The sequence below is a fragment of the Salvia splendens genome, chromosome 10 (genome assembly GCF_004379255.2).
Source record: "Salvia splendens isolate huo1 chromosome 10, SspV2, whole genome shotgun sequence".
NCBI classification, from domain to species: Eukaryota; Viridiplantae; Streptophyta; class Magnoliopsida; order Lamiales; family Lamiaceae; genus Salvia; species Salvia splendens.
The window spans coordinates 8,099,104-8,125,169 of NC_056041.1; the positions used below are offsets into that span (position 1 = coordinate 8,099,104).

The 26,066-nt window shown below is 40.2% G+C and overlaps 1 protein-coding gene across 1 annotated transcript; it reads right to left on the reverse strand.

Moving 5' to 3' along the window:
- Positions 1-610: 610 nt before the first annotated feature.
- LOC121751326 (two-component response regulator-like APRR1) lies at positions 611-7,163 on the reverse strand. Its single transcript, XM_042146048.1, has 7 exons — positions 6,469-7,163; positions 4,927-5,088; positions 4,702-4,835; positions 3,756-3,926; positions 3,354-3,462; positions 1,274-2,278; positions 611-1,178 (listed from the first exon to the last, which is right to left on the reverse strand). Exons 1-6 carry the CDS (start codon positions 6,599-6,601, stop codon positions 1,293-1,295), a joined length of 1,695 nt encoding a protein of 564 aa, XP_042001982.1. The 5' UTR covers positions 6,602-7,163; the 3' UTR covers positions 611-1,178; positions 1,274-1,292.
- Positions 7,164-26,066: the final 18,903 nt, after the last annotated feature.

Below are 26,066 nucleotides of genomic sequence, written 5' to 3' on the forward strand. Positions count from 1 at the left end.
GCGGATTGTAGGGTTCATTTCCTAAAATGGAAAGGTTCTATTTCTAGAAAACAAACAAAAAAAGTATTTCTATTATTTTTAGGAAACGGAATGAGTATAAGTCAAATGCATCTCGGTTGGTAAGACGCTTTCTTCTAATCAATAAGCTAGAAGTGCAAGTCATCACAGGTTAGACAAGGAACCATTATTGATCTTCTTTTAAAGAAGAAAAAAAACAAGAAACTACTAACAGTTCAAGCTCTAAAATTTTGAAACTAGAGTTGAAGAGACACTAAAGTGTATGCGAATGACTTCCATATGCAGAGGTACAATTATATCAAAATTAGCATCCTCTGTTTCGTGCTGATTCTTGCATGCACTCCTAACCAGTTACGGATGAGTAAAACCATCTACATATATAAATAAATAAACAAAGAGAAAGACTAACTATATGATACACCTACCTAATTAGAGACGTTTGGTAGGGAAGATAGATAAGGTAAAACATGATAAGAACACACATTTTGGGTCAGATAACTAAGACGGAAAAATAGAAGAGTAATCTACCCTAGCAAACTGACCCTTAAATGATAGTAGCACATGAAGTTGCAATGGGAGTCTTGACAGCCTGTAGGGTATGTAGCTAGCTATCTACTATATAGAATATCTTATTCTGTATCAACCATATCAGAACATATGTAGCAAACAAACACAACACAAATTTTGTTATATTTAGAAACAAGTAATGTAAAAGGGAAGTCATAGCTAGATTCTCATAGTAAAGATACCCTTAGCACTTCAGAAATGGGTCTTATATATCATGCACTGTGGGTAGGATGGCAATAGTTTCAGCTAAAATATGAGCGGTCTGTAAGTGTCGCTGTTGGAAATTAATCCAGATATGATATATATCTAACTTTACCTTTTTCCTCAATCTCGAGAATCCAATGAGAGACAGTTAAAGAACTAGCAGAAATCCACAAATTGTCTCCTCGACCCAGCCCCAACGAGAATCTCCAAGAATAGCTCTACGTACTCCTACCTTCATGTCCAGATATATTTATCTTTTATGATCACACGTGGCAGATCTCAAAGATGAACGCAAAACCATTTGGTGATGATCGGAGAGGATCTGCCACATGTTATCTGTACTAATCAACAGTGAGCAACAAGACCCGCATGCTTTCTGTTTCTGCAGGCTGCATTACAAAGTGATTAATACGCAAGTGAATGATAAGGTGAGAATATGTAATGGAAAGAGCGAGAAAACCATTAAAATTTACAAACCGAGTACCTTCATTGGGTAAGGATCATTATTGGCACATGGACACACCATCCTCGTGTGAAAGTTCCATATTAGCAGTTTGATCATCTTCATCATATTCTTCCCCTTCTTCCTCATCATCTTCAGGTTGGCCATTAAGATCCACGTCAACACCATTTACCTTCCTCACAAACTGGCCCCTTACACGAGGTCTACGCTCCGCTAGTTTTTTCCTATTCACATACCTGATCTTCTTGTCGAAGCATCTTTCCTTCCGTTTCTGCCTAAACTTCAACAGTGCCGCCTCTCTACGGTCGACTTTACTTAACTTCACTTCACTGGACGTAGAATTTCCGAATGATGGCCATGGATGTGGACTAGGCATTTGACCTGGTTGTAAGCATATACCATACGGGTAGTAAGGATAAGATGCCATTCCAGGGATGTGAGGAGGACATTGTGGAACATGATTGTACTGAGGAATCAAAGCAGAATTAGCATGGTTGCTTATATCGTGGATGTTCTTAGGATACATAGATGCCGATGACATGGGCACTTGATTTGCTACTCCGGACATGTAATAAGGATATGGGTAAGATCCAGTCCCTTCATTAGGAGAATCATTTCCTAAATGCATATGCTCCTGAGAGAACTCCTTTGAGTTCCTCTGTTGAGATATATCCAGTGATTTAGGAGGAGTGCATGACCTGTCCATAATAAACGATTCAGGAGCACTACTACTGCTTGGTTGTTCATCTGGCAGCGACTGGTTTTCGAGGGTCTCATGAGTTTTTTCTCCTTGGACGCTCAAACCCACTTCACCATTCAGTATGGTTTTTTCTGCTTCGATGCTAAAACCCACTTCACCATTCAGTATGTGATTCTCCACAAAGCTCACATGCTGAGCTGTGTTATCAGGAACAGAAGAAGACCCATGGTTGGTGCTTTTGGATATGCTGGATTTGACATAGGTGAAGAAAGCAGATGATTCACCTATCTTGAATTCATTCTTCCTTAAAAAAGGTAAAATTTGTCCTGAAGAAATTTAAAAGCACATTTAGGCTAATGTCATATGGGAACAGGAAAACTCAAGAAAAGCTTGCTCTGGTCAAGCCTTAATCTTTTAAAATCTCAGTAAGATACTCAAGAAATAACTCAAAAGAATACAATGTGCTGCACCCAGAAGAAATCAATGAATGATAGCTCATACGCCAAACTTGCTGTGAAAACTATCAAAGAGGGGAAAGAACTCAATTAAAGCTGTTCATGACTGAAATAGATTAAAGAAACTCGAAATTACAGTTCTACTTCTCTAGCATGCATATGCACTGGAGTTGCATAAATTGCTGGAAATCTTTATTCAGAATCATAATAGCATATGAAAATTGATGGAGGAGCAAAACCCAAAAACCCTTAGGTGAAACAAAGAGAGAATTCTAAGTTGAAGCAGCTTTGACAGGATTTGCTTTCATGAGCATAAAAACTTTATTGTATTTGAAGCTATACCACATCAACAGCCTACTTCGTGAACAAGAGCGTGAGTTTCATATTCTTGTGAAGGACTGAAACACATCCATAACTTATGATCCACACAGGAAACTTCAGAAACATCAGTTTGGCCACTTCCAGAGGACCAGAATATGTATGATAGCAAAGCATCTTCAGATTTTTCAGCAGTCCGGAAATAAAATGATTTAAGGTAAGATCCCCCTAAAGGGGGGACAAGGGTTGGGAAAACCTATGATACTGCTGAGTTATGAAAAGCCAAGCAGCAAAAGTCGCAGACAAATCTTCCATTTTCATTTGGACTACCAGATCGCTGTCATATGATCATGACAATACCAGTGTCCTACAAAACTGAGGTCCCCAGAAAGTTGGGACCAGAGGGATCCACAATTTTCCTGGTGTACATATCAATTGAAGCAGGCACTTTAACTAATTGATCCATGCTTCCAGCTTTTAGTTAACAGTCACATAGGAAACATATGCTCAAATAACCCAAGGAAAAGACACTTTTGACTTCATTCTTGAAATACACACACATACACACGTGCACAAGATTAGCAGCTTGAAGGAGTCATAAAATGATTAAATCATGTGATCAGTTCACCTATCCTCATTTCATATGTACGCCTGTCACTTATTCCTGGCACATCAGGCTGACACTCCCGCCGAGCCTCATCTACAGTACCTATAGGAGCAGTTGTGGTGGTATCTATCTGAAAATATAGATGCAAAGACAAATCAGATGCAAGTGGATCAAATCTTAATTGAGAATAAGCAGCTAAAAAGTAGTTGAATCTGCAAGTAATGTTGATATAGTATTAGGCTCTGATAATTTTAAGCTCTTCATTACAAGATCATATTGGATTGACCACAATAATCTCCCCTCAAGATCACTACTCTTCAGTTATAACTAAAGAAGTTCCCTGCTGACTTGTCCCACTAGAATAACTACAAGTCGCGAATTGTATACTTTAAGGGTGATTTCAATACATTAAATCAAACTCACCTCATCTTCTTGGTGAGTTGAGACACACATTTCTGGGTTAGTACTCTTTCGGGACTTGTCATCTGTGTCATCCGAGAATAAGGTAGTGCTATTGGTGTTAGCATCATCACTGTGGTCAGACACCACCAGATCAAAATCATAACTTATGATGTTCTTCTCCACAAGTCCAAGCTGTAGATGGAAAAATTAGACAGATACAATCATAGTTTAAATACTACATTAAGGAATGCATTGCTAACGTACTCTCTCAAAGAAAACACAATCTATGCACACAACACCCCACATAGGAAATTTGACAATATGACTACGACACCTTGCTTCAAGGTAGCCTGGGTGCAAAGAAAGAGAGTGATTTTAAACACGATACATGAATGGTAGCACGATAAGTCCTAAAAATGCCTAAAACTGATGGAAAATTAGTTCTATAAACATGGTTTGCATGATGAAGTTTATACTTAACAACCATCTATCTAAATCCTAATTCCTATCTAAGAGTTTATTCTTGTAGTATGTGAAGGGTAACTGATGCACACCAAGGATCCAACAAAGAAGAAGTGGCACTAGCTGGTGTAGACCCATCATGAGCCAAGATAGTAAAACCTCGGAATTTACGCTTCATTTGTTCAGTATATCACTTTGTAGGGGAAAGTTTTCTAGATGACTAAGAACAGGGGCAGAGCCAGGAATTGGTGTTGAAGGGGGGCAAAAATATATTATAAACAAAATTTATAGTAATGAGAAGGGGCATTGAAAGGAGAATTTAAAATAAAATTTTAAATTTAAAGAAAAATAACATTGGTATAAACTTTTGATGAGGGGCAAATGCCCCACCAACACACCATGTAGATCCGCCCATGACTATGAATAAAGAGTCATGCACAGCTGTTAATGTTTGAAAATTTGAAAAGTATAAATAGTACTTTATGTGAAGTAGATTGTAATGTACCATTCTCCTTCTTCTCCACATATGAGTCCACAAGTTCAACAGCTCATTTGTACGTAATGGTTTCACTAGATAGTCAGCTGCTCCAAATTTCAGGCACTTCACAACAAGGGGAACCTCATCTTGAGCTGACATCACTAGCAAAACATAAGCAGCAAAATAATTAAATTTGATTCAAATATTTATAATTTAAAAGATCTACGAGTAACGAAAAGAGTGAATACTTACTTATCACAGGAATTCGTCTCAACTCTTTGTCCCTCATAATATATTTTAACATTTTCAGTCCTTTAGACATTGGAAGGTCTACCTCAGAAAGGATAATATCTATATCAGGCCCCTCTGCATTCAGTGCATCAATCACCTGTCTTGGTGACTTTACAGCAGTCGCTGAAAATAAAGATTCATTACATTTAGGACCCAAAATCCGCAGATGGTTGAGAATGCATGATATAAATTAAAAATCAAATCAACTTTCCAAAATCAATAACTAGATCCTTGCTTTTTTCTCAAGTTTGTCAGAGTCTTATCTGGCAACTGTTCCAAAATTCAAAACTAATAAGTTCCTCCAAGCTCTTAAGACAGTTCGTGAACTTGTCTTCATTCTTTCTCTTAAGTTAATAAAATTCACTATAGATCACAGTACGACATCAGAGAAACTGGCACCAATTACACTAATAATCTGATAATATAAGAACTTGCAGCACATTTTCTACTCAAACAATCACCAAATTGAATTAACTTTCCGACAGCTGTTATACGTGTCTGATGGGAACTTTATAGACAATAAAAAAGAACAGAAACCCTTACTGCAGATACGATTCAGAAATTTTCCAGAATGTAGTACTAAAGCAACCGATTGTAGAGATGCGCAGTACTGCATATACACGGAGTTGAATGAACTCCTATATCTTCGTCAACTGATTAAGTGACAAATGATGTAAAAGTTAATTAGAATGAGTTCTACGTAAACAGTTCCAATATTTTCCATGTGAATTGTTATGACAAAGATGAAAGTGATAAAAGTAAGGAGGAGCTCTGTAAGGTTGATATAGCTAACAGCTGGGATCATGTTTCAGCGCATGGAATCAGTTGGGACAGCTCAGATCCAGTTACGGAAGTAAAGTTGTGTTCTAGCTGACCAGGAAGTTTTACTGAAGTACTGAAACTTAAGGAATGCAGTTAGACTTATTCCAATTACTTACTCATTGGGTCTAATCAAGCATTCCCGGAGGAATTCCATTTAAAATCTTTGCAACATTGACTTAGAACAACTCACGCTTCTAAATGCAGTAACCTACATCCTTGACTAAATCTACATCACATCATATTGGCAATTAAGCCAATTTTCTATAAGAGCGAAACTACCCTGGTAAAGCCATTAAAGGAGCTGCATATGCTTCTTAAACCACAATAAACTCCAGCTTCGTTTATCCATTGGATCCATGAAAGATGGGTATCACCAACTATAAATCATTAAAAAACTTTACAACTTCATAAATAGGAGTACACATATTCCAAACAAGAATCATCAGTATAATAAATGGCTTTCTAAACAACACAAAAAGCAACTTTCGTTAATCCATTGGATCCATGAAAGATAGGTATTACCAAGTATAGATCAATAAAAAACTTAACAGCTTCATAAATAGCAGTACACATAATACAAACAAGAATAATCAGTATAATCAAAACATCACATAAAAACATCTTCAACCAATAAGGAAATCAATTAATTCCAAATAAAGAAGAAGAATAGCATATCAAAACCTTGATAAGAACATTTACACAAAAGTGTAAAAACCTCCTCAGAACTTTTCACATCATTATCACACAACAAAATCCTCACTTTACTCCGATCGATAAACCCATCCCCGGTCTTCCCCATCTCACTCTTCTCCATCACTCTTATCAGCCTCACTAACGAACTAGGGTTGAAATAGACCCCCTAAAACAATAAGCACTAGAGAAACTCCATCTCACACCTCAAAAATCTCCCCAATCAATAAACCTCCGACAAAAAAAATTCAAAACCACTCCAATACAACACAGTGCACCACCAAAATCCACCACAAACTTCGATTCCTCCAGATCATCACAAACCAAACCAACACCTCCGAAGTCAAAATCAAATAGGCAGCTGCGTCAATTCATTAACCAGTTGACAATTCTAGCACTCCATAAACGGCAATCAATCATGGCAGGGAAGCTCCGCGAGCAGCTGAAATAGGCAAACTCAATCCAACGGTACCCAAGCCGCCACGTCGGCACCGTTCCCAATCCGGCGCACTTTAGCACCCCACCAATCTATCCAGTACCTACACTTCTATATTCATTTCCTTCCCACATAAATTACTTATATGTGAAGTGAGTGAATTTCCTTCGCTTGTTGCCGAAAAGTTCATAATAAAATACCGAAAAAGGAAGATAGGGATATTTTATTGGCGCTTTTTCTTCTCTAACTGCTAGTGGTGGGTGCTAAAATGAGCGGCCCGATTTGGTGTGACGGCACAAGTCTTGATTGGGAATGGAAGGCGGAGATCGTGCGCATTCGGCGCAGGTTAGGAAAATGGGTGACGTGGCAGGTTAGGAGAGGCCAGGTGGGAAAAAGAGAGATATTATAGAGATAGAAAAATGCCACGTCAGCCGAGAGATCTAAAGGGGATGAGCTGTGACTGTGTATCAAGATAGACTCGAGCTAGCATTTCGTTTTTTTTTGGTGGGGCCCTATGGTCCGTTTCGCAAATCTGATTTGTCATCAATTTTTGTGCCCACAAATATTATTTTTATTACAAAAATTGAATTTAATGTTGTGTAGCCCCAATTGTGCCACTAGATATTTTTTGTTCTTTTTGATGGGTGTGTCGCTAGATATTTTAGGATCTTTTTAAATCATGATAGATTGTTTTGGGACAAAATGGGTACCGAGTAATCTTTCATTATTAAATGGTATTCATTATTTTAAGTGTAGATACCAAAGTTGTCCCAAGGATCTCATGTCTTCAAAGATATTCGAGCCTTGAAAATATTGAAAATATCTAGTTCTAAAATGATGACATGGCCAGTCGAGTTTAAAGGGAATATATATGGCTTTTCAAAAGGTTTATTTATGGTTCGACCTTTTAGATATATGTAAAGATCATGGCCCTCCAAGAAAGTTGCATATATGGCATAGTCATAGATCTGCACTTTTTGGGTTGGAAATATGACATGGAAACCTAAAGTTGTACATGTATATTCTAGTTTATTTTGAGAATTTTTTTATTATTAAATGGTTCAATTCATATATTTGAAGGGTCGGATTTTGAAATCTAGAATATGCAGAATTACTTCTATGGCTCAATATTAAAAGACTTATTCTTAGTCGCTTGAAAGCCATTAAGTATCTTTAATTTATTTTACTTTTGCGGAATAAACTGATCCGTCACATAAATCTTGTGTGATAACTTAAATTAAGATTAGATGACGGCCTAGATCTTAACTCAATCAGTTAATCTCCATTGAGAATAAGGTAAAATTCAACTAAAGATTAAGGTTGATCAGAAATATTAGTAGTATATTGATAGTGGGGTTGGCCAAGTTGGCGGTGACAATACATCACTGATTAAGACTAGGAGAATGAGATAACTCAAAGCATAATCAATTAGGGCTGGCAATTTTCGACACGACACGATAATCTGACACGAATCCGCATGAAATTATTGGGTTGGGGTCAAGTCTTATTGGATCCGTGTCCTTATCGGGTTGACCCATTAAGAACTCGATAATTTCGGGTTGGGTTCGGGTCGGATGCGGGTCGGATACGGGTAACCCATTAAGAAATAATATTATTATTTTTATTATTATTTATAAAAATATATATTACTTTACTTTTTTAATTTCTTATAAATTAGGTTTAAATAGTATAAAACGAATTTTAATTGTGTAAATTAGGTTAAAAATTAAGGTTTAATCGTGTAATATTAGGTTTTAATCGTGTAATATCAGGTTCGGGTTGTTATCGTGTCGTGTCAACCCATATTATATCGTGTCGATAACGGGTTCGTGTCGGGTGCGGGTCGTGTTCGGATTTGAAGGTAGCAGGTCGGGTTCGTGTTCGGATTTACAGTTTCCTTAACAGGTCGGGTTCAGGTTAGGCCTTATTGGGTTGGGTCATTATCAGGTTGACCCGATAACGACCCAATCCGCACGATTTGACAGCCCTATAATCAATGATTGGCAAGAAGAAAGTTTACATGGAAAAAACAAAAATATAATTCGAATTGAGGGATAAGTTATTTGTTTACACTTTACACAGTCTAACAAATTGAAATCTATTATAGAAATTTAGACATATGACATACAGCACTTGTCAATTTATAGGATGTTACCTATCTATTAGACTCTGATTTTTCCTAAACGTTATTTCAGTGAAACTACAATTTTAATGACAATGTCTTATTTGCAACTTGTAAGTAAAATACTTTGTGATTATGATTGGGTGATTATAAAACTTTAATTGAAAACAAAAGGTTATCTGGTATCTTGCTTCAAAGTTGGACTTGTCTTGAGCTTCCAAAAATAATTACGGCAAAAGTTTGGATGATTCAATAATATTCAATGCATTTTCCCTTTGTCAAATTGCTTTCTCCAACCATAAATTATCTTATTCAAATATTGATAAGTTGATTCCTTTTATAGTAAGATTGAATTAAACTATGTAACCAGAAAGATGTGTTAAATAAGTAGACAGGTTGAACGCATTCCATTAGAAAAATTACCATATAATCCAGCTATCATTTATCTTTTGAACATATGTACAGACCCTAATTAATTAATCACAACAAAAGGCTTGCATACATTACTTCAAGTCTTACCATAATAAGAGATAACAGGTGTGAGGTCTTGGGAGATGGACTTCTGGCAACCAATGGGTTAAGGCATTCCTTTAACGGGCTACTACGTATCCTGATTGAACCTCCTCACATGATGTCGGGCCAGAGTGTGGGGGCCGCCAAGGCGGCGGAATCGCCTTTTTTGCTGCAGTAATAAGAAGGAACAGGCTTTATGATATATCCAATTGGGTCCCACTTCATTTTTCAGTTGCTCACGTGATAACTAGAAATGGGAAACAATGACAGAGATTTGAGAGTTAAAAAAACAAATAAAAATGCTAGTTTAGCAAATTGGGAAGGTAGTCGAGGCTGCGGCTCCAAGTCTCAACGCCTTCACACTCACTGACACCTAATATTGCGTTGTTCCTCAACAAAGCTCAAACTTATTTTCTAAGTTAGTACTTTTCACATAAAACAATAATCTTATAACAACCCACAAACTCAAAGCTAGGATCATCTCCAACCCTCAAAAGTATCATAATGATTAGTGTGTGTGAAAAGTGAAAACGTAAATGCATTTCTATAATTCTCTCTTTACATCCATGTGTAATTTTATGGTACTTGTATATGTGGTTGTCCCCCTCTCTCTGTCAAAAAACACTAATCAAATGCAAGAACCATCTATAAAGTGTGTATTCTTACAAATTTAACGTATCTATGAGTCTATGACATTCTTCTTATAAAGTTTAGGATAATTTAATGTATTTACCTGGTTGTTCCGGTTTGCAAGATTATATTGCAGAATTAAATATATATTGTGTTTGGTTTATGAGATTAAATCTCACGACTCAATTCTAGATAAATAATCACATGATAGTTAATCATAGGCTCATAGCCGCTCCACTCCAACTAAAATAATTTCACAACTCAATCCGAAACTACATCACATGATTATTTCATATAGAGAGAGGGACAGGGGAGATATATTGAGTTGAATATTAGCATATGAAAATATCTATTTTCATGCATAGAAGTTATACCCCACAAAGACAGAAATTCAATATATACCACAATAAAATCCTAAACATAGATGGTGAAGGTGGTTATGACTGTCTTATCAATCCAGAATGTGATGCAAGAATCAGAGCTCTTAAACAGGGTAATATGTCTGTCCTAAAAGATTCGAAGATCTTGTTTTTCACAACTACTACCACTTTAAATACCAATACAAATGAGTTCGGCCTACCGAATTTTGAGGGCAGCTTGTAACATGAATGAATTATTCTCGAAAATGGGATGATGATTCCGCGAATTTTTGATGATGATAAATGCTCGTAAAAATAAATTACGACACAGAGAATTTTACGTGGTTCGATTTACTGAGGTAAATCTACGTCCACGGGGAGAAATGGGGGCAGGTTTGTATTGCTTGATCTGCGAATTACAGCTTACAACACAGACTTGCTATATGATTATTTCTCTAGAGAGATTCTCACCTCTTCTATCAGATCTAAGTTCTATTTATATAATGAACTCAGATCATGGCTTGCATCACCACCCTAAGTCGTGGATGTCGTGTAGGTTATGGCCTAAGATCGTGGGTGAAGCGTAGGTCATGGCCTACGATCGTGGCCTGAACTGACATCACGTGGTAGTGGGTGTGTTGGACATCCTGTATGGGTCCACTAACTCCTTGTTCGGTCGAATACCGAGACCGAACTGCTTTGGTTGCCGATCTGAGAGTAGAGCTTGATGCCGACCTGAGAGCAGAGCTTGATTGGTTGGCTTTTACCGAGCTGTAGGCTGAGGCCGAACTCTTTGGTAATGCCGAACTCCTCCGAACTCTTTGGTAATGCCGAACTCATACTCCTCCTTGGGCTTTGGGCTGATGGGCCGTCACTGCTGTTGGGCTTGTTTAGTTCGTACCCCATCACTACCCCCCCCGAAAGACGAAGTGAATCACTTCGGCGAAGCGAGTCACTTCGGCATTCTGGATAAAGGTACGGGGGAGGCTGACGTCAGGGGACGTGCCTTGCATGTGACTGCATTAAATGCGACAGTAAAATCCGGCCGTTGAATCCTGAAAAGGTGGGATTCGAAACGGTGCGACGATTTTGAAATCTTCGCCGAATCTGATAAATATGCTCTTTCTTCCTCATTTGAACACCTTTGCTGTTGCGTCTTCTATACTCTCTCTTTCTCGAGAAATTTTCTTCCGCTTTCAAGAGCTTCTTCAGACTTTCTTCACTTTCAAAAAGTAAGAAAAATGTCTTCTTCTTCTTCTTCGGTGTCGGGTAGCGGTAGGAAAGGGGATAAGGGGTCTTCTAGCCGGAAAGAATCCGGGGAGAAGACCGTAGAGTATTTTCACAGTATCTTGAGTAAGGATACTGTGATATCCCTTCACGAGAAATATTTTTTACCTGGGGGGAAGGCGGTGGTTCCCGACGATGATCATAGGGCTAACGACCCGCCGGAGGGTTATGCCACCGTTTACGAAGCCTGCTTAGAATGCGGGCTTCGTTTTCCTCTTCCCCCACCTTTTGTAGAGCTTCTTGATTTTTTTCAACTCCCTTTAGGTCAGGTGACTCCGAACTCTTGGAGGCACTTATCGGCTTTTGCTGCCGAACTGCGTAGGCTAGATAAGGATCTGTCTCTGAGGGCAATCCTTAATTTTTTCCAGTTTAAAAGGAAGGGATCTTGGTTTTACTTGATCCCCTTACAGCCTTTTAGGGCCTTCTGCAAAACCAAGTGGCCGAAATGGCAAAACCGTTTCTTTTTTATAATAGGACTTCGGCTCCGGGCTTTCCTTGGAGAAGGCCGAAGTCCGTGATTCCCCATCCTCGGTTAGAACCGTTGGCCGAGCTCGAGGGCGAGCTCAAAAAGATTCCTATGATTAGGAAACAGTATTCGGAAACTGAGCTCGTCAAGGGCGACCTCGTGTTCAATATCTCGTCTTCGGACGAAGAGGCCGAGGGTGAGGATTTCTCTTTATCTTTATGCTCTACTGCTTTAACGAAGAAAACTAACCTTGTTTTCTTGCTTTTTGGCAGTGTTCATGCTGAATAAGGCTATCCGAAAGTCCTCCGAGCTTGAGGAGCCGGAGAAAGAGAAGGCTACCAGCTCGGCGCCTGATGCCGAGAAGAATCCGAAGAGGCAAAAGACCTCTTCGGGTCCAAAGAAGCCGGAGTCGACTTCGGCAAGTAGGAAGGGGAGGACCCAGAAGCCCCCGAGAGCGCCAGAGAAAGATGTGGTCTTGGCGCCTCCTTCGGAGCATATCTGTGAGCCATTTTTATGGCCCACGGACTTCGCCGAGGTGAATTGTCTTCTTGATTCTTTGGCTTGGCTTCTGTCCTGTATTTTTGGTGCCCTCTGTTGACTTTTTTCCTTGTCCATTTTCAGAGGAACGATATGCTCTCCAAGCTCGTCGCCGTCGAACTCTCCAAAGCGTCCAACGACTATGCTGAGATGCAGAGGAAATTGGCGGCTGCTTGTCACCGGGCCGAGCAGGCCGAGGCAAACTTTGAGAAAGCCAGAGCTGCTAGGATTTCGGCCCAGGATGAAGCTCAGTTTGCCAAAAACCAGCTCGTCATCCAGCGAGAGCAGACGAAACGGAGTGATGCTGCCGCCGTGGTTGCCCAGGGGGAGGCTCTCCGTGTTTACACGGAGAAACTCTTTTTGAGTAGCCAGTTCTCGGCTTTTGTCGGTAGTCTGGTAAGGCTAATTGCCGATAAGGGCGAGCAGGGGGCCGATGTCGTACTGCCTCTGTACAGCCGAGAGATAGCAGCTCGGCTTCAGAATCTGCCGCTCCTTGAGGAGCTCGCTTCATCTTCGGTCCTGCTTTCTGCAGACCGAGTCCGGAGTTGTCGAGCTGATCGGGACGAGAACCTGGAGGCTATCTTTGCCTCCGTGGGACCCGTTTCACCCGCTTCGACTTACAACGGAGAGGGTGAGGCCGAGCCGCTGGAGCGGGAGGCCGAAGTCGAGCGAGCCGGGCATCCGGAGAAGGAAGCCGATCAGGAGGCGCAGCAGATCGGCTACGGTGGCGCCGAGCAGGCTGGGGAGAGCAAGGAGGCAGAGGCTGAAGCTGAAGCAGATAAGGAGAAGGAAGCTGAACCTCACCGAGAAGGCGGAGACGAAGCTAGCGAAGTATGATTTCGTCTCCCTTCTCTTAGTTTAGTTTCTTCCTTTATGTAAAATGGCCTTGAAGCCCTCCTTGTATAGAAAAATTTTTTTCTTATGAATGAAAAAATTCTTCTTTCTGCTCTTGTGTCTTCGTATAGCCTTTCGTACTCTCTTACTCCTGTTGTGGTTTACTACCTGCTCGGTAAGCTGAAATGCCGAACTGACGTAGCTGCTTTGTATTCTTAACTCTCAAGGAGCTGGAGATACTTCACTGGAAACGGCTGTACTCTTCGGCTTTAGACGAAGCTGAGAAAAGAGCTATAGCCGATCAGACGAAGAATGACGAGCTTCTGGCTCGTTTAGTGAAGCTGGAGGCCGATAATAAGGACTTAGAGTCCGATAAGAATGATCTGGAGGCCGAGCTGAATACGACCATTGCTGAGAGGACTGCGTACGAGGATTACATCCGTGTGCGCGGGGGAATGACCATATCAGATGTTCAGAGTCGAGTTGACGAACTGTGGGAGGAATATAATGTACTCCGGAGGAACAATGCGCTGGAGAGCTCGGCTTGCCAACAAGTCGTGACATCATTGCGGCGCTGGGCTTCTCGGTACAACATTGTTCTTTCTCGGCGCCCCTCCATAGAAAGATTCCTTCGGCATATCGCGCCAACAGATGCTCGCACTCCAGATCAAACCTCTGGTTCCCTTGTTCAAAATCCTACTCCCAGCCAACAACGAACTCCGGAACAGCCGGAAACGTCAAGACGAGAACGGGCTCAGGAGCAACCGGAATCGTCAAGACAGGGACGGACTGAAATTCGCCGAGGAGTTGTGACTATGAGCGAGCAAGATCAGCAGATGCTTATTGCAGAGACTCTTCATCGCCGAGGTGTTAGGACTTCTCGAGCTCGGGGAAGAGGCGTTGGGTCGAGGATAGCATCTCGTCGACCTGCTTATTCTTCATCTGCTCGGAACAACCGAAATCGGCTTCCAGAGGATTTTGCAGATAGGTGGCTTAACTTCAGCAACCCTGGACAGTAGAATAGTCCTTTGTAATAGCGTAACGCCATTTTGTAGGGTAGCGGAGTTGTGTGCCGAACAAGATTTGAAAATGAAATTTTGTTTTTGTTTTCGCTTCTAACACTGTGTATTTACAGCTTAGCGAAAAAATTTCATCGTACTTGTCCTCGGTCTTATGAAGTAAACTTCTTTGACCGGACTTGTCTTTGGTCTGATGAAATAAACATCTTTGACCGGACTCGTCTTTGGTCTGATGAAATAAACATCTTTGACCGGACTCGTCTTTGGTCTGATGAAATAAACATCTTTGACCGGACTCGTCTTTGGTCTGATGAAATAAACATCTTTGACCGGACTCGTCTTTGGTCTGATGAAATAAACATCTTTGACCGGACTCGTCTTTGGTCTGATGAAATAAACATCTTTGACCGGACTCGTCTTTGGTCTGATGAAATAAACATCTTTGACCGGACTCGTCTTTGGTCTGATGAAATAAACATCTTTGACCGGACTCGTCTTTGGTCTGATGAAATAAACATCTTTGACCGGACTCGTCTTTGGTCTGATGAAATAAACATCTTTGACCGGACTCGTCTTTGTGTTCTAATTTGGCGATTTTCGTCGCCGGGATCGAACTTTCCCTTGTCCTAATTCGGCGAGTTTTATCGCGTGGATCGGACTTTCCCAGTTAACCGAAGTGGTCTTATGCAGTAAACCTCTTTGACTAGACATGGTCGTCCTCGGTCTTATGAGGTAAACTGCTTTGACCGAACTTGGTCGTCCTAATTCGGCGAGTTTTATCGCGTGGATTGGACTTTCCCTTGTCCTAATTCAGGCAAGTTTTATCGCGAGAATCGGACTTTTGTTGCAGTTCGTTTCAGACGAAGTGCTTGATTCTTAAGCAGAATTGTGGTCTTGTATCCTCTTTAGAAGCTTTGACACACAATCGTGGGCTTGTTGCAGCTCGTTTCAGACGAACTGCTTGTTTAAGCTGAATTGTGGTCTTGTATCCTCTTTAGAAGCTTTGACACACAATCGTGGGCTTGTTGCAGCTCGTTTCAGACGAACTGCTTGTTTAAGCTGAATTGTGGTCTTGTATCCTCTTTAGAAGCTTTGACGCACAATCGTTGGCTTGTATGTTCTAAAAAGGGGATCAGCCTTTGAAGAACGAGATACCTCAGTTTTATTTGTAAGAGACGACACTCACATAGACAGACACAACGCACATAGAGACAAGAACAAGTAAAAAACAAAGAAAACACATAAGACTGACTGACCGGACTGTCTCTTACAAATGGAACTTCTTGAGGTTGGAAACGTACCATGTTCGGGGTACTTGTGCTCCTGACGCGTGAGTCAATTTTTAAGACCCTTTGCCGAGGACTTCTGACACCCGATATGGACCTTCCTATGTGGGCTCGAGTTCGCCCAGCTTTTCTGCTCGGCTTACTTCGTTGTTTCTCAAGACGAGATCTCCCACTTGAAATTGCAGCTTCTTCACCCTTTGGTTGTAATACCGGGCTACTTGCTCCTTGTACTTGGCTGCTTTTATGCAGGCCAATTCTCTTCTTTCTTCGGCCAGATGTAGTTCGGCTCCGGTGTGACTTCGGTCATTTCGCCGGCCTCTGATTCCGGCTGCTGTGATTGCTATGCTTGATGGTGCCGAACTGATTGCTCGGCACTTTTAAGCGCAATCTGCGAACACACTTGCTCTTTTTCGATCACCTCGGATGACCGCTATCTCTCCTTTAGTGGAGAAGGTGTTCGGCGAGGATGCCTCTGATCGCTATGACCGGGCTTCTTTTTGTCTTCTCTAGATGAGCTGTCTAAAGACCGTTTTCGACGGTCTGCCTCATCGGCACGAGAAAACTTGTCCGCAAGGTCCCACATCTCTTGAGCTGTTTGCGGACCGCACTCCACGAGCTTTCTGTAGAGAGCTCCGGGCAGGATTCCATTTTGGAATGCCGAAATGACAAGTAGATCATTGAGATTATCTACCTGTAGGCATTCCTTATGGAATCTCGTCAGGAAGTCGCTGATCTTTTCGTCGCGACCTTGACGTATAGAAAGCAGCCGAGCCGAAGTATTTCGGGCTTCCGCTTTCTGAAAGAACCTCCTGTGGAAAGCATCCATCAGATCTCGGTAGGATCTAATGCTGCCTTGAGGAAGGCTGTCGAACCACCTTCTGGCGTTCCCGATGAGCAGCTCGGGGAACAGCTTGCACATATGGACCTCATTGAGACCTTGGTTCGCCATATTATACTGATAGCGTCCCAGGAAGTCATGAGGATCCACGAGTCCGTCATAGGTTATCGACGGAGTTCGGTAGTTCTGTGGAAGGGGAGTTCGGGTAATATCGTCCGAGAACGGAGTCCTCAATACTCCGTACATGGCGAACCCGACATTTCTTCGGTATGGAGGAGATGGAGTTCTCCTGTGATTCCGGTACCGAGGATCCTTTCTTCTGGAAGACATGACACTACTGCGGTAGTGACTGTCTCGTATGGAGGGAGAGGGAGAATCCGCCGTTTTGTCCCCGGCTGCTTTTGGCTTTTTTGCAGGAAGGTTAAGAATTCCTCCTGCTTTTCCGCCAAAAACAGCTTGACAGCCTCGTTCAAATCGGGCTGCTGGGAAGACTCGGTGTGACGGCTTTTGGAGCGGCTTGTTCCTCCACCATGAGAACTGGTGGTGGATTTATCCCTAGGCTGTTTTCCCGACCTATGGGATGGATTGGCTTCCTCCTGGTTCTCACGGGCAGGAATACGGGTACTCTGCGATCTGGTATGCATTTTTTGGGTGGAAAAAATGGATCAAAAATTCGCTTTATCACAAATTTTGTTCTCTGTTTCCCACAGACGGCGCCAGTGATGATTCCGCGAATTTTTGATGATGATAAATGCTCGTAAAAATAAATTACGACACAGAGAATTTTACGTGGTTCGATTTACTGAGGTAAATCTACGTCCACGGGGAGAAATGGGGGCAGGTTTGTATTGCTTGATCTGCGAATTACAGCTTACAACACAGACTTGCTATATGATTATTTCTCTAGAGAGATTCTCACCTCTTCTATCAGATCTAAGTTCTATTTATATAATGAACTCAGATCATGGCTTGCATCACCACCCTAAGTCGTGGATGTCGTGTAGGTTATGGCCTAAGATCGTGGGTGAAGCGTAGGTCATGGCCTACGATCGTGGCCTGAACTGACATCACGTGGTAGTGGGTGTGTTGGACATCCTGTATGGGTCCACTAACTCCTTGTTCGGTCGAATACCGAGACCGAACTGCTTTGGTTGCCGATCTGAGAGTAGAGCTTGATGCCGACCTGAGAGCAGAGCTTGATTGGTTGGCTTTTACCGAGCTGTAGGCTGAGGCCGAACTCTTTGGTAATGCCGAACTCCTCCGAACTCTTTGGTAATGCCGAACTCATACTCCTCCTTGGGCTTTGGGCTGATGGGCCGTCACTGCTGTTGGGCTTGTTTAGTTCGTACCCCATCATGGGATTATTTTTTAGGCTACAAGTGACAGATAACTTTAGTTTTGTGCTAGCTGGAATTGTAAGTAGGAAGAAAGATTTATTATTTTGGAGCGCTATCAATTGGCCTATTAGCTCAGTTGGTTAGAGCGTGGTGCTAATAACGCCAAGGTCGCAGGTTCGAGACCTGCATGGGCCAAGGTTTTTGGGTTTGCTGTAAATTTTGATTTTGTCTCACATTTATCATTATATACACACTATATAATAAACAAAACATATGTTTCTCACCACACGTACGTGACACATGACATATCTATTAATATCATAAGGTACAGTTTTAGGCATTAATTAAACGCATTAAAAAAATTATTAGAACAAACCCATATTTAAAAAAAAAAAGTAAGACGATCGATACACAGTTCATGATCAAAGTTCGGAACAAAATGAAAGAAAAGAAAAAAGAGAAATCATGTAATTTATCACCACCACCATCATCATTGCAACTCAAATTTTGCCTCCGAGTCTTACGAAATCACACACAATATACATTACTATATATAGTGTTTTCCTAATTAAAACTGAGAGAAATGTGACAACGGCAAATAAGCAGGGCAACTATAGAACAACATAAATAATTTATTTATACAATTCTTGAGTTAAATCTTTAAAGAAATTTGGTAGGCTGTATAATGTGGCTACTTGCCATCCATACATGTCCTAAAAGAATGGAGAGTTACATATATTTCTTATTTTTCAATAGGCCACGTATGGTCTAATTATATCTAACGAAAGTATTATTTATTTCGTGCCATATTCTAGACCTCACACAGTCACTTGCTATTATAGGCAATAATATTTATTAAACCAATATTAAATTACCTTACCAATCTAGTTATATTCGTGACATGCAACATGATACTTGATGAGAGTTGAAAATATGTTTCTTTCAAATTATACTTAATTTATATATGAGAGTTGGTGACAACCACTGATGTGGTTGTGGAAGATCAGTGCCAATAATCTATAGCCTTATCAATCGAGTGGATTTGAATTTAATCAGAATTAAAAATCTTCTTATAGAATATTGATATTGTATAACAATGTGATGAGGAGTTGACGAAAACTTAAGAGATGTGACACAAAAACAGACTAAAATTGTAAAATGACCTTAATATTTGGGTCCAAACATATATTTGCTACCTAACTCATTAATTTACTCATAAATATTCCCTTAACTAATTCGAAATCATTATGCTGATTATTCCTAAATTTTGGGAACTAAATCTTTATATAGTAATTATGGATTACACATTTTAATTTTAAATTGGATTAAAGTGTTAGAAATCACAATTGGTCAAGTAATTGGCCACACAAAAGCATTTGTTTGTAATACTATTTGGATATTAGTATTGATCCGTTAAATCTTCTTAAATGAAATTATGCAAGTAAGCATTTGTAAAACGCAAGAATCTTATTGAATGAAATTATACCGAGCATGCACTTATATACTTCCAGATACATGATACATACACCTTAATTAGAGCATTAGCAATGGCGCCTGTCCCGGCGAAATTCCGACCGGCTTGCCGGAAGTCCACACGGGACGTCCGCCATTGTGCAAGGGAGGCACGGATACGGACATCCGCTGCGGACACCGGAGTTCCGCGGATATCCGTCGCGACGTCTGTGCGGACGTCCGCTATTGCGTTGACTCCGATGGACGTCCTCGCGGACGTCCCGATTATTGCATTAATTTCTTTTTTTAATAATTCTATAAATACATATCGTTGCATTTCATTTCATTCACGCCACTTGTATTAACGAGTATCTCTCTCTCTAAAATACTTTTCATTCGAAGAACAATGGAGCACCACGATAGCGATCCCCCCACCACGAACGAGTCACATGCGCCTTATTTTCCCTTCGACGGTAGTACACCGATGTCCGCCACGATGCCCCAAATGCCAGGGATGATACCCCAATCTCATATGGCGGCGGGGATGATGCCCGGGTACTACAACATGTACCCGCAGTGGTATGGGATGATGCCCCAAATGTCCCAGATGCCCGGGGCGCGTCCCGGAATGCCCCAAATGCCGGGGATGATGCCCCAAATGCCAGGAATGATGTCCTAGATGCCCGGGATGATGATGTCGGGGATGATGCATGGATCGCCTGGCGCTGCGGGGGGGAGTAGGCAGGGGATGATGCAATCGCCGATGGACAATGTCTATCGGCCCTATATGGATTTACTGGCGCCAAACAACCCACCGAGTATTCCTCTCGAGACTCAGTTCACTGGCATCAAGACGTTCTCGCTTGAGGAGTTGGGGCTATCTCCGATCCGGGATTCTCCCACCGACGCACCAACATTTACAGGGAGGAGGGGGAGAGCAGGGAGAGGGAGGGGCATGGGTCGTTGAGGTGGGGGAGGGGTCCAGCGGGAAGAAGAGGACCGTCTGGAGCATGGAGGAGTGCATCGCGTTGGCGAAGGCGTGGATCAGTGTGGTGGAGGATCCGTACGTCGGGGCTAACCAGCACATCGACAGGATGTGGTGTCGCATTAGCCAAACCTACCTTCAGTTCAAACCGCCAGGGGGAAGCCTCACAACGGAGAGCAATGTCGGAAACAGTGGGTGCGGCTGAGGAGGCAGCTCAGCTGATTTGCTGGCATTTACACAAACAACCTCCGCTCGGCAACCAACGGCATGTCTGCCGAGGATGTGAAGCTTCTGTCTCATCATCAGTTCATAGACGTTGCGGCGGGCTTCGGGGAATTCAAATATTGGGAAGTGTATCTTGTGGTGCAGTCTTCGGCCAAGTTTACTGCGGGTGTTGAATCTGGTTGGCCAAAGCGGACGAAGATCAGCGCCTCCGGGGAGTACAGCAGCAGTGCTGGTTCCCGACGCCCACATCATCGGCCCGCCGCCGTCGCCCTATTGGGCAAAAGTCTGCGACGCGGATGGCGAGGGGAAGCGCCAGCGGATCCGGCAAGGCCCAATCGGCAGCACCCACCCAAAACGATCCCGAGAACCTCTTATTCGCCCGCATCGCGGCACATGAAACCTTGTCACGTGCAATGGTTGAATGGCGACAATCAACCAACCGCCATTACAAGCGGTCGCTTAAGGATATCATCAACAGTATGCGGCGCGATTTGGGGTTCGGAGACATGTCGGAGAGTGACGACGAGGGGGTGGCGGTGGCGGGGACGACGAGGGGACTGTCGGCGGGGAATCCGAGGAGTGAGAAGGCGGGTTTTTTTAACAATGTAATTTTTTTTAATAATTATGTATTTTTTAAATTAAGTATTTTTTTTAAATAAAGTGGTTTCATTTTCTCCGTATTTGTGTCGAAATTTTAATTCAGTAATTTTTTTAATTCTGTAAATTGTTTAATTTGTGAATTTGTGAATTTTTTTTATTGTGGGAAGTCCGTCGGGATGTCCGCCACTGTGCAGTGGGATGTCCGTGTGACGTGGCATGAGGTGTTTTTGGGATGTCCGCGGGGATGTCCGCCGGGACATCCGCACCACTGCGGATGCTCTTAGAGTTACAAAATTTTATTAGTAATCTTCAATTTATATTTCTGAGTCCATAGTTTAGAATTTATTAACCAAAATTAATAGTTCATCAATTCCAGTTGAGATATTCCTTTTGAAAACGATGATTAAGCAGTTAGTGTTTTAACGAGTTAAATTGATAGATAATAGAATATGAGACATAATATAATTGAAGAAAAATTAATGACTGAGATAATAAAATAAGACAAATTAAAAATGTTTTATTTTTTGCCGACAAAAATGACTCAGCTGCAATAACAGGCCAAGAGAAATGCGACTCAAGTCACTCAACTACGATGAAACAGAAATAATGATCAATGCCCTACGTTTGGTGTCTTTGAAAAGAATTGCCATACTTGATAATTTCTTTCATTATATGTCAAACTTTAGCAATCCAAATTTCAAACTAAAGTTGATCGTCTCGTGTCGAACATTAAAAAATCAGAACATATATATAGAATTAATGCTCCTAATATGTAATCATTCCAGAAGTCAGGCACCTAAGGCCATCCACAACGCTGTCTCTATACCGTCTCTTAAACCGTCTCTTAACTACTATTTGAGCACTATTTGAGGGCCCCACTGTCCTTTTTTCCTCCATCTCTTAACTAAGAGACGGAACCTGCAACGCTCCGTCTCTTAACCGTCTCTATACCGTCTCTTAATTACTATTCATTCAATTTAATTTATAATTTTTTTTAAAACCCAATTCAATTTAAACAAACACACTTTATTAAAATTAAAACAATATTACAACTTAACATTAAAAAAAACGAAGACATAATTAAAATTCTAAAAAAATAAAAATGACATAATTTAATCTTCTCCGCCAAAGTTTTCCCAAATGTGCTCAATTAGATCCTCTTGGAGTTGGGTGTGGGCGCTAGAGTCGCGTGTCCTTGCCCGAATAGCCAACCGTTCTTGTATAGATGGATGCGCTCCACTTCGCGGCGGACTACTTGCGGTTGAGCTTCCGAGGGATTCGGGGTCGAACCAATTTCCGGCATCGGGTCCTTCGTCTCGGACAATCATGTTGTGCAAGATTATGCACGTATACATGATGTCGACCATGCTCTCCATGAACCACGAACGAGCCGGGGAATAGATGTGTGTTTGTGTTTGAAATGAGTATGGAATAGAATTATTTATAGAGTAAAAAAATTAAAAATTTAAAAAATGAAAATAAATATTTAACGGTAATATTACCGTTTGAAAAAAAAAAAAATTTATTAAAAATCGATTTTTTTAAAAAAAAATGAATTATTGCGTCATCAGTGACGACGCCCACTCGCGGGCCAGCGAGTGGGCGTCACGCACGCATGGGGACGTGCCACGTGTCTCGGGCGCGTGGCGAGACAGCTCGTCTCGTGTCTCTCCGAGACGAGCTACGCGACGAGACGGTCGCGAGCTGGAGACGAGATGGCCGCTGCAATGCGTCTCGCGGGGGTCTCGTCTCTCCGAGACGAGACGCGAGCCCGGCGCGAGACGCGTTGTGGATGGTCTAAAATTGGTCAATCATTTCGATAATCCCTTTGAATAATTGTCTGAAAAGCAAATAAAAAATGAATTATCTTGACATCACCTGATTCTGTTTCTAGCAGCTACTGAGTATAAATTTCTAAAGCTCGTAATTCAACCAATAGACTATGGCGTTTCTTCCACGTGTGCATATCTCTGTTTATGTTACATTTTTAAAACAAAACGTAGGGCCATCATTGCCAGCTCTCCCTAATCCACAATTAGTAGTCAACCCTTGTGTTAATTAACTTAATCATGGTTGAGTTGAATGCTTCTTATTTTGATGCAAAATAATGGCCAATTGAAAAGTGGCGTGATCTTGATTTGGATTGATATCGTTTGTGGCGGCACTGTCAATTTCATTTTGGTGATAATTTGTGTGTTAGATACCAAACAATGACCACTTTGGATTAGATTAATTTTATTTGATTAATTAATAGTGTGATTAAGTATTTGAATCTAATACGCGTCGTTTGCTTAACATGGATGATTTGTTGTGGGAAACATACGAAACAGATCAGGGAATATTCGGAGATTTGAGAAAATAGGTGCAACTTTGAATCTTTGATAGCATAATGTTTTTCAAGGAATATATATTTTAAAGCACAAAGTTTCTTTTTTAATTAAAATTTTGAAAAGAGAACAATTTTATTTAGTTTGAATGAATTGGGAAGCTTATAGAAAAAGTAAAAAAAAGTAAAATGGCGTATTTAATTAAAAAAAGTAAAATGGCATATTAAAGTAAAAACTGAAAGGAGGGAGTACAAATATTTGTATTACACCAAAATCTTCAACGGCTAAAAGAAATAGCCATTACCTCCTTTTCCGATTTTTAAGTAATTAGGTGTTATAATTTTTTGATTAAATTTACTCTATTAGGAGTACATTTTAAAGATTTGCTGAAAAATATAATCTGTCGAATTTAATTTATTTCAATTAGTGTTATTTGCCGACCATTAATTAGCATTTTATCACAAAATCGTCATTAATCCATTTGCTTTGCGAATTAAAAACTCCCTCTTTAATAATAGTATACATTATTAAGATTGGCAAACTTTATATGATATGGATCCCCTCGTAACATTATTTCCAGCATGGTACATTAAAATCAAATCTAATTTCAAATCTATGTTGTTTTTTATGTTATACTGTACATCATGAGTAGGAGGGGGAAATGGTGATATTATTAATTTAACTTTCAGTTAAATGTGGAGGTAACAAGTAAAACTGTAAAAGGATTAAATAGTTAAAAATATACAAACTATCCCCCGTTTTAGAAAAATGAATTCTTCATTTTAACCATTTAATACAAAGTAGGAAATACATCACCGGCCATAAAAACTTTTGGTACCAAAAAAGGTGAGATCGATTAAATAAATAACCCAACATGACTAAAAAAATAATTATGGTTTAAAATATAATACGAGAGAATAGTGAAGTTTGATTTCTAAATATTCATATTACATAAAGTCACACTGTTTAGTGTCGCTGAGGTGACATTTTAAATCAATTCTTACAATACTACTTTTCATAATTTCATTTTATATGTATACCATCTCTGTTTGAATGCGGATATTTGCTAACAAAACAAAAAAAGTTTCATCTCCAAATCAAAACCATGGATTTTGGGCAATGAATGGTAAAAGCCAAATCTCTCAAAATTAATCGATAATTTTATATAGCATTGACAAACCATCATTTATCAATAATTAATAATCACTATACAATATTCTAGCATATCATCATTTCATTTTCACGAACATCTTTTATCAGCATCACAGCGATTATTAGCATTGCACTTAATTTCAAAATCACAAATCACTCTCACTTTAAAGCTTTGGACGATTCCATAAATATTATCATGAAACAAACATTTTTTTTCTGCATAAATTATCTAATGATTTGTGGTGTACATGTGTCATCTCTTAAACTCGACAGCGTGGAGATTTTGCGCCGGTGACTGTCCAATCTCTATCTATCGTTTCATAGTGTCATAATCCAATTCTCTTTCCTAATTAAGCAGCAAAATATGTATTAAAGGGTTGAATGGTCTTTTCAATTGGATAAAATGGGACTCCAGCTACATATATATCCACTTTTCATACTATATTCAGACAGCTGTTTTTTACATACTCCTACGAAGGATTTTTTGAGGCTATTTTGGTCATTAGCACATGATTCAATGAACCATTTTACCTCAGTTATTAGTCATAAATACAACTTTGAACTGTTCTTGGTCTAAAATAATCCCCTGACAGTAATTATTTTCAAACCATCATCCTTAATTGTAGTCATTAGTCAAGCAAATAAACCTTTTTTCGTCGTAGATTAATCGATATATTAATAACCAGTGATATACAGTATATATTAACCTCAACAAAACAGGGGGTGGGGGGAATTGCAACTAATAGTAATAATTAATGATGAAATAAATTATGACTATTCAATTAAGCATTATTTCATTTTCTTTTACTTGAGGAGTTTGCTCAACTAATAGTAATGGATTAAACTTTAATCGGAGTGATGAGAATTTAACTAAAACGCTTGATTCACTTATAAATTTAAATATCTAATAAGCATAAGTTCTATCTAAGTTTATAAATGAGCTAAATTTATTTAAATCGGTTTTTAGTTATGGAAAGTTACCACCAATTTAAAACATAATCTTTTATATGCAAAATGATCGAAAAATACCCTATAACATAAAAGAAAAGAGCATGACGACTACATCAAGTTGCACAAAAGGGCGGCAAAAGGCTACAATCACAATTCAAATTATTAGTCGTTTTGTAACATAGTCTTTAAGGTGATTTTCCTTTATTTCATCCACAACAAATACAATTACTTTT

Coding starts and splice junctions, on each gene's coding strand:
- LOC121751326 (XM_042146048.1), bottom strand. CDS start 6,601: ATGGAGAAGAGTGAGATGGGGAAGACCGGGGATGGGTTTATCGATCGG. Junction 3,927..4,701: donor TGTGGAGAAGAAGGAGAATG/GTACATTACAAT, acceptor TTCCATCTACAG/CTTGGACTTGTGGAGAAGAA. Junction 2,279..3,353: donor TACATATGAAATGAGGATAG/GTGAACTGATCA, acceptor AAATTTCTTCAG/GACAAATTTTACCTTTTTTA.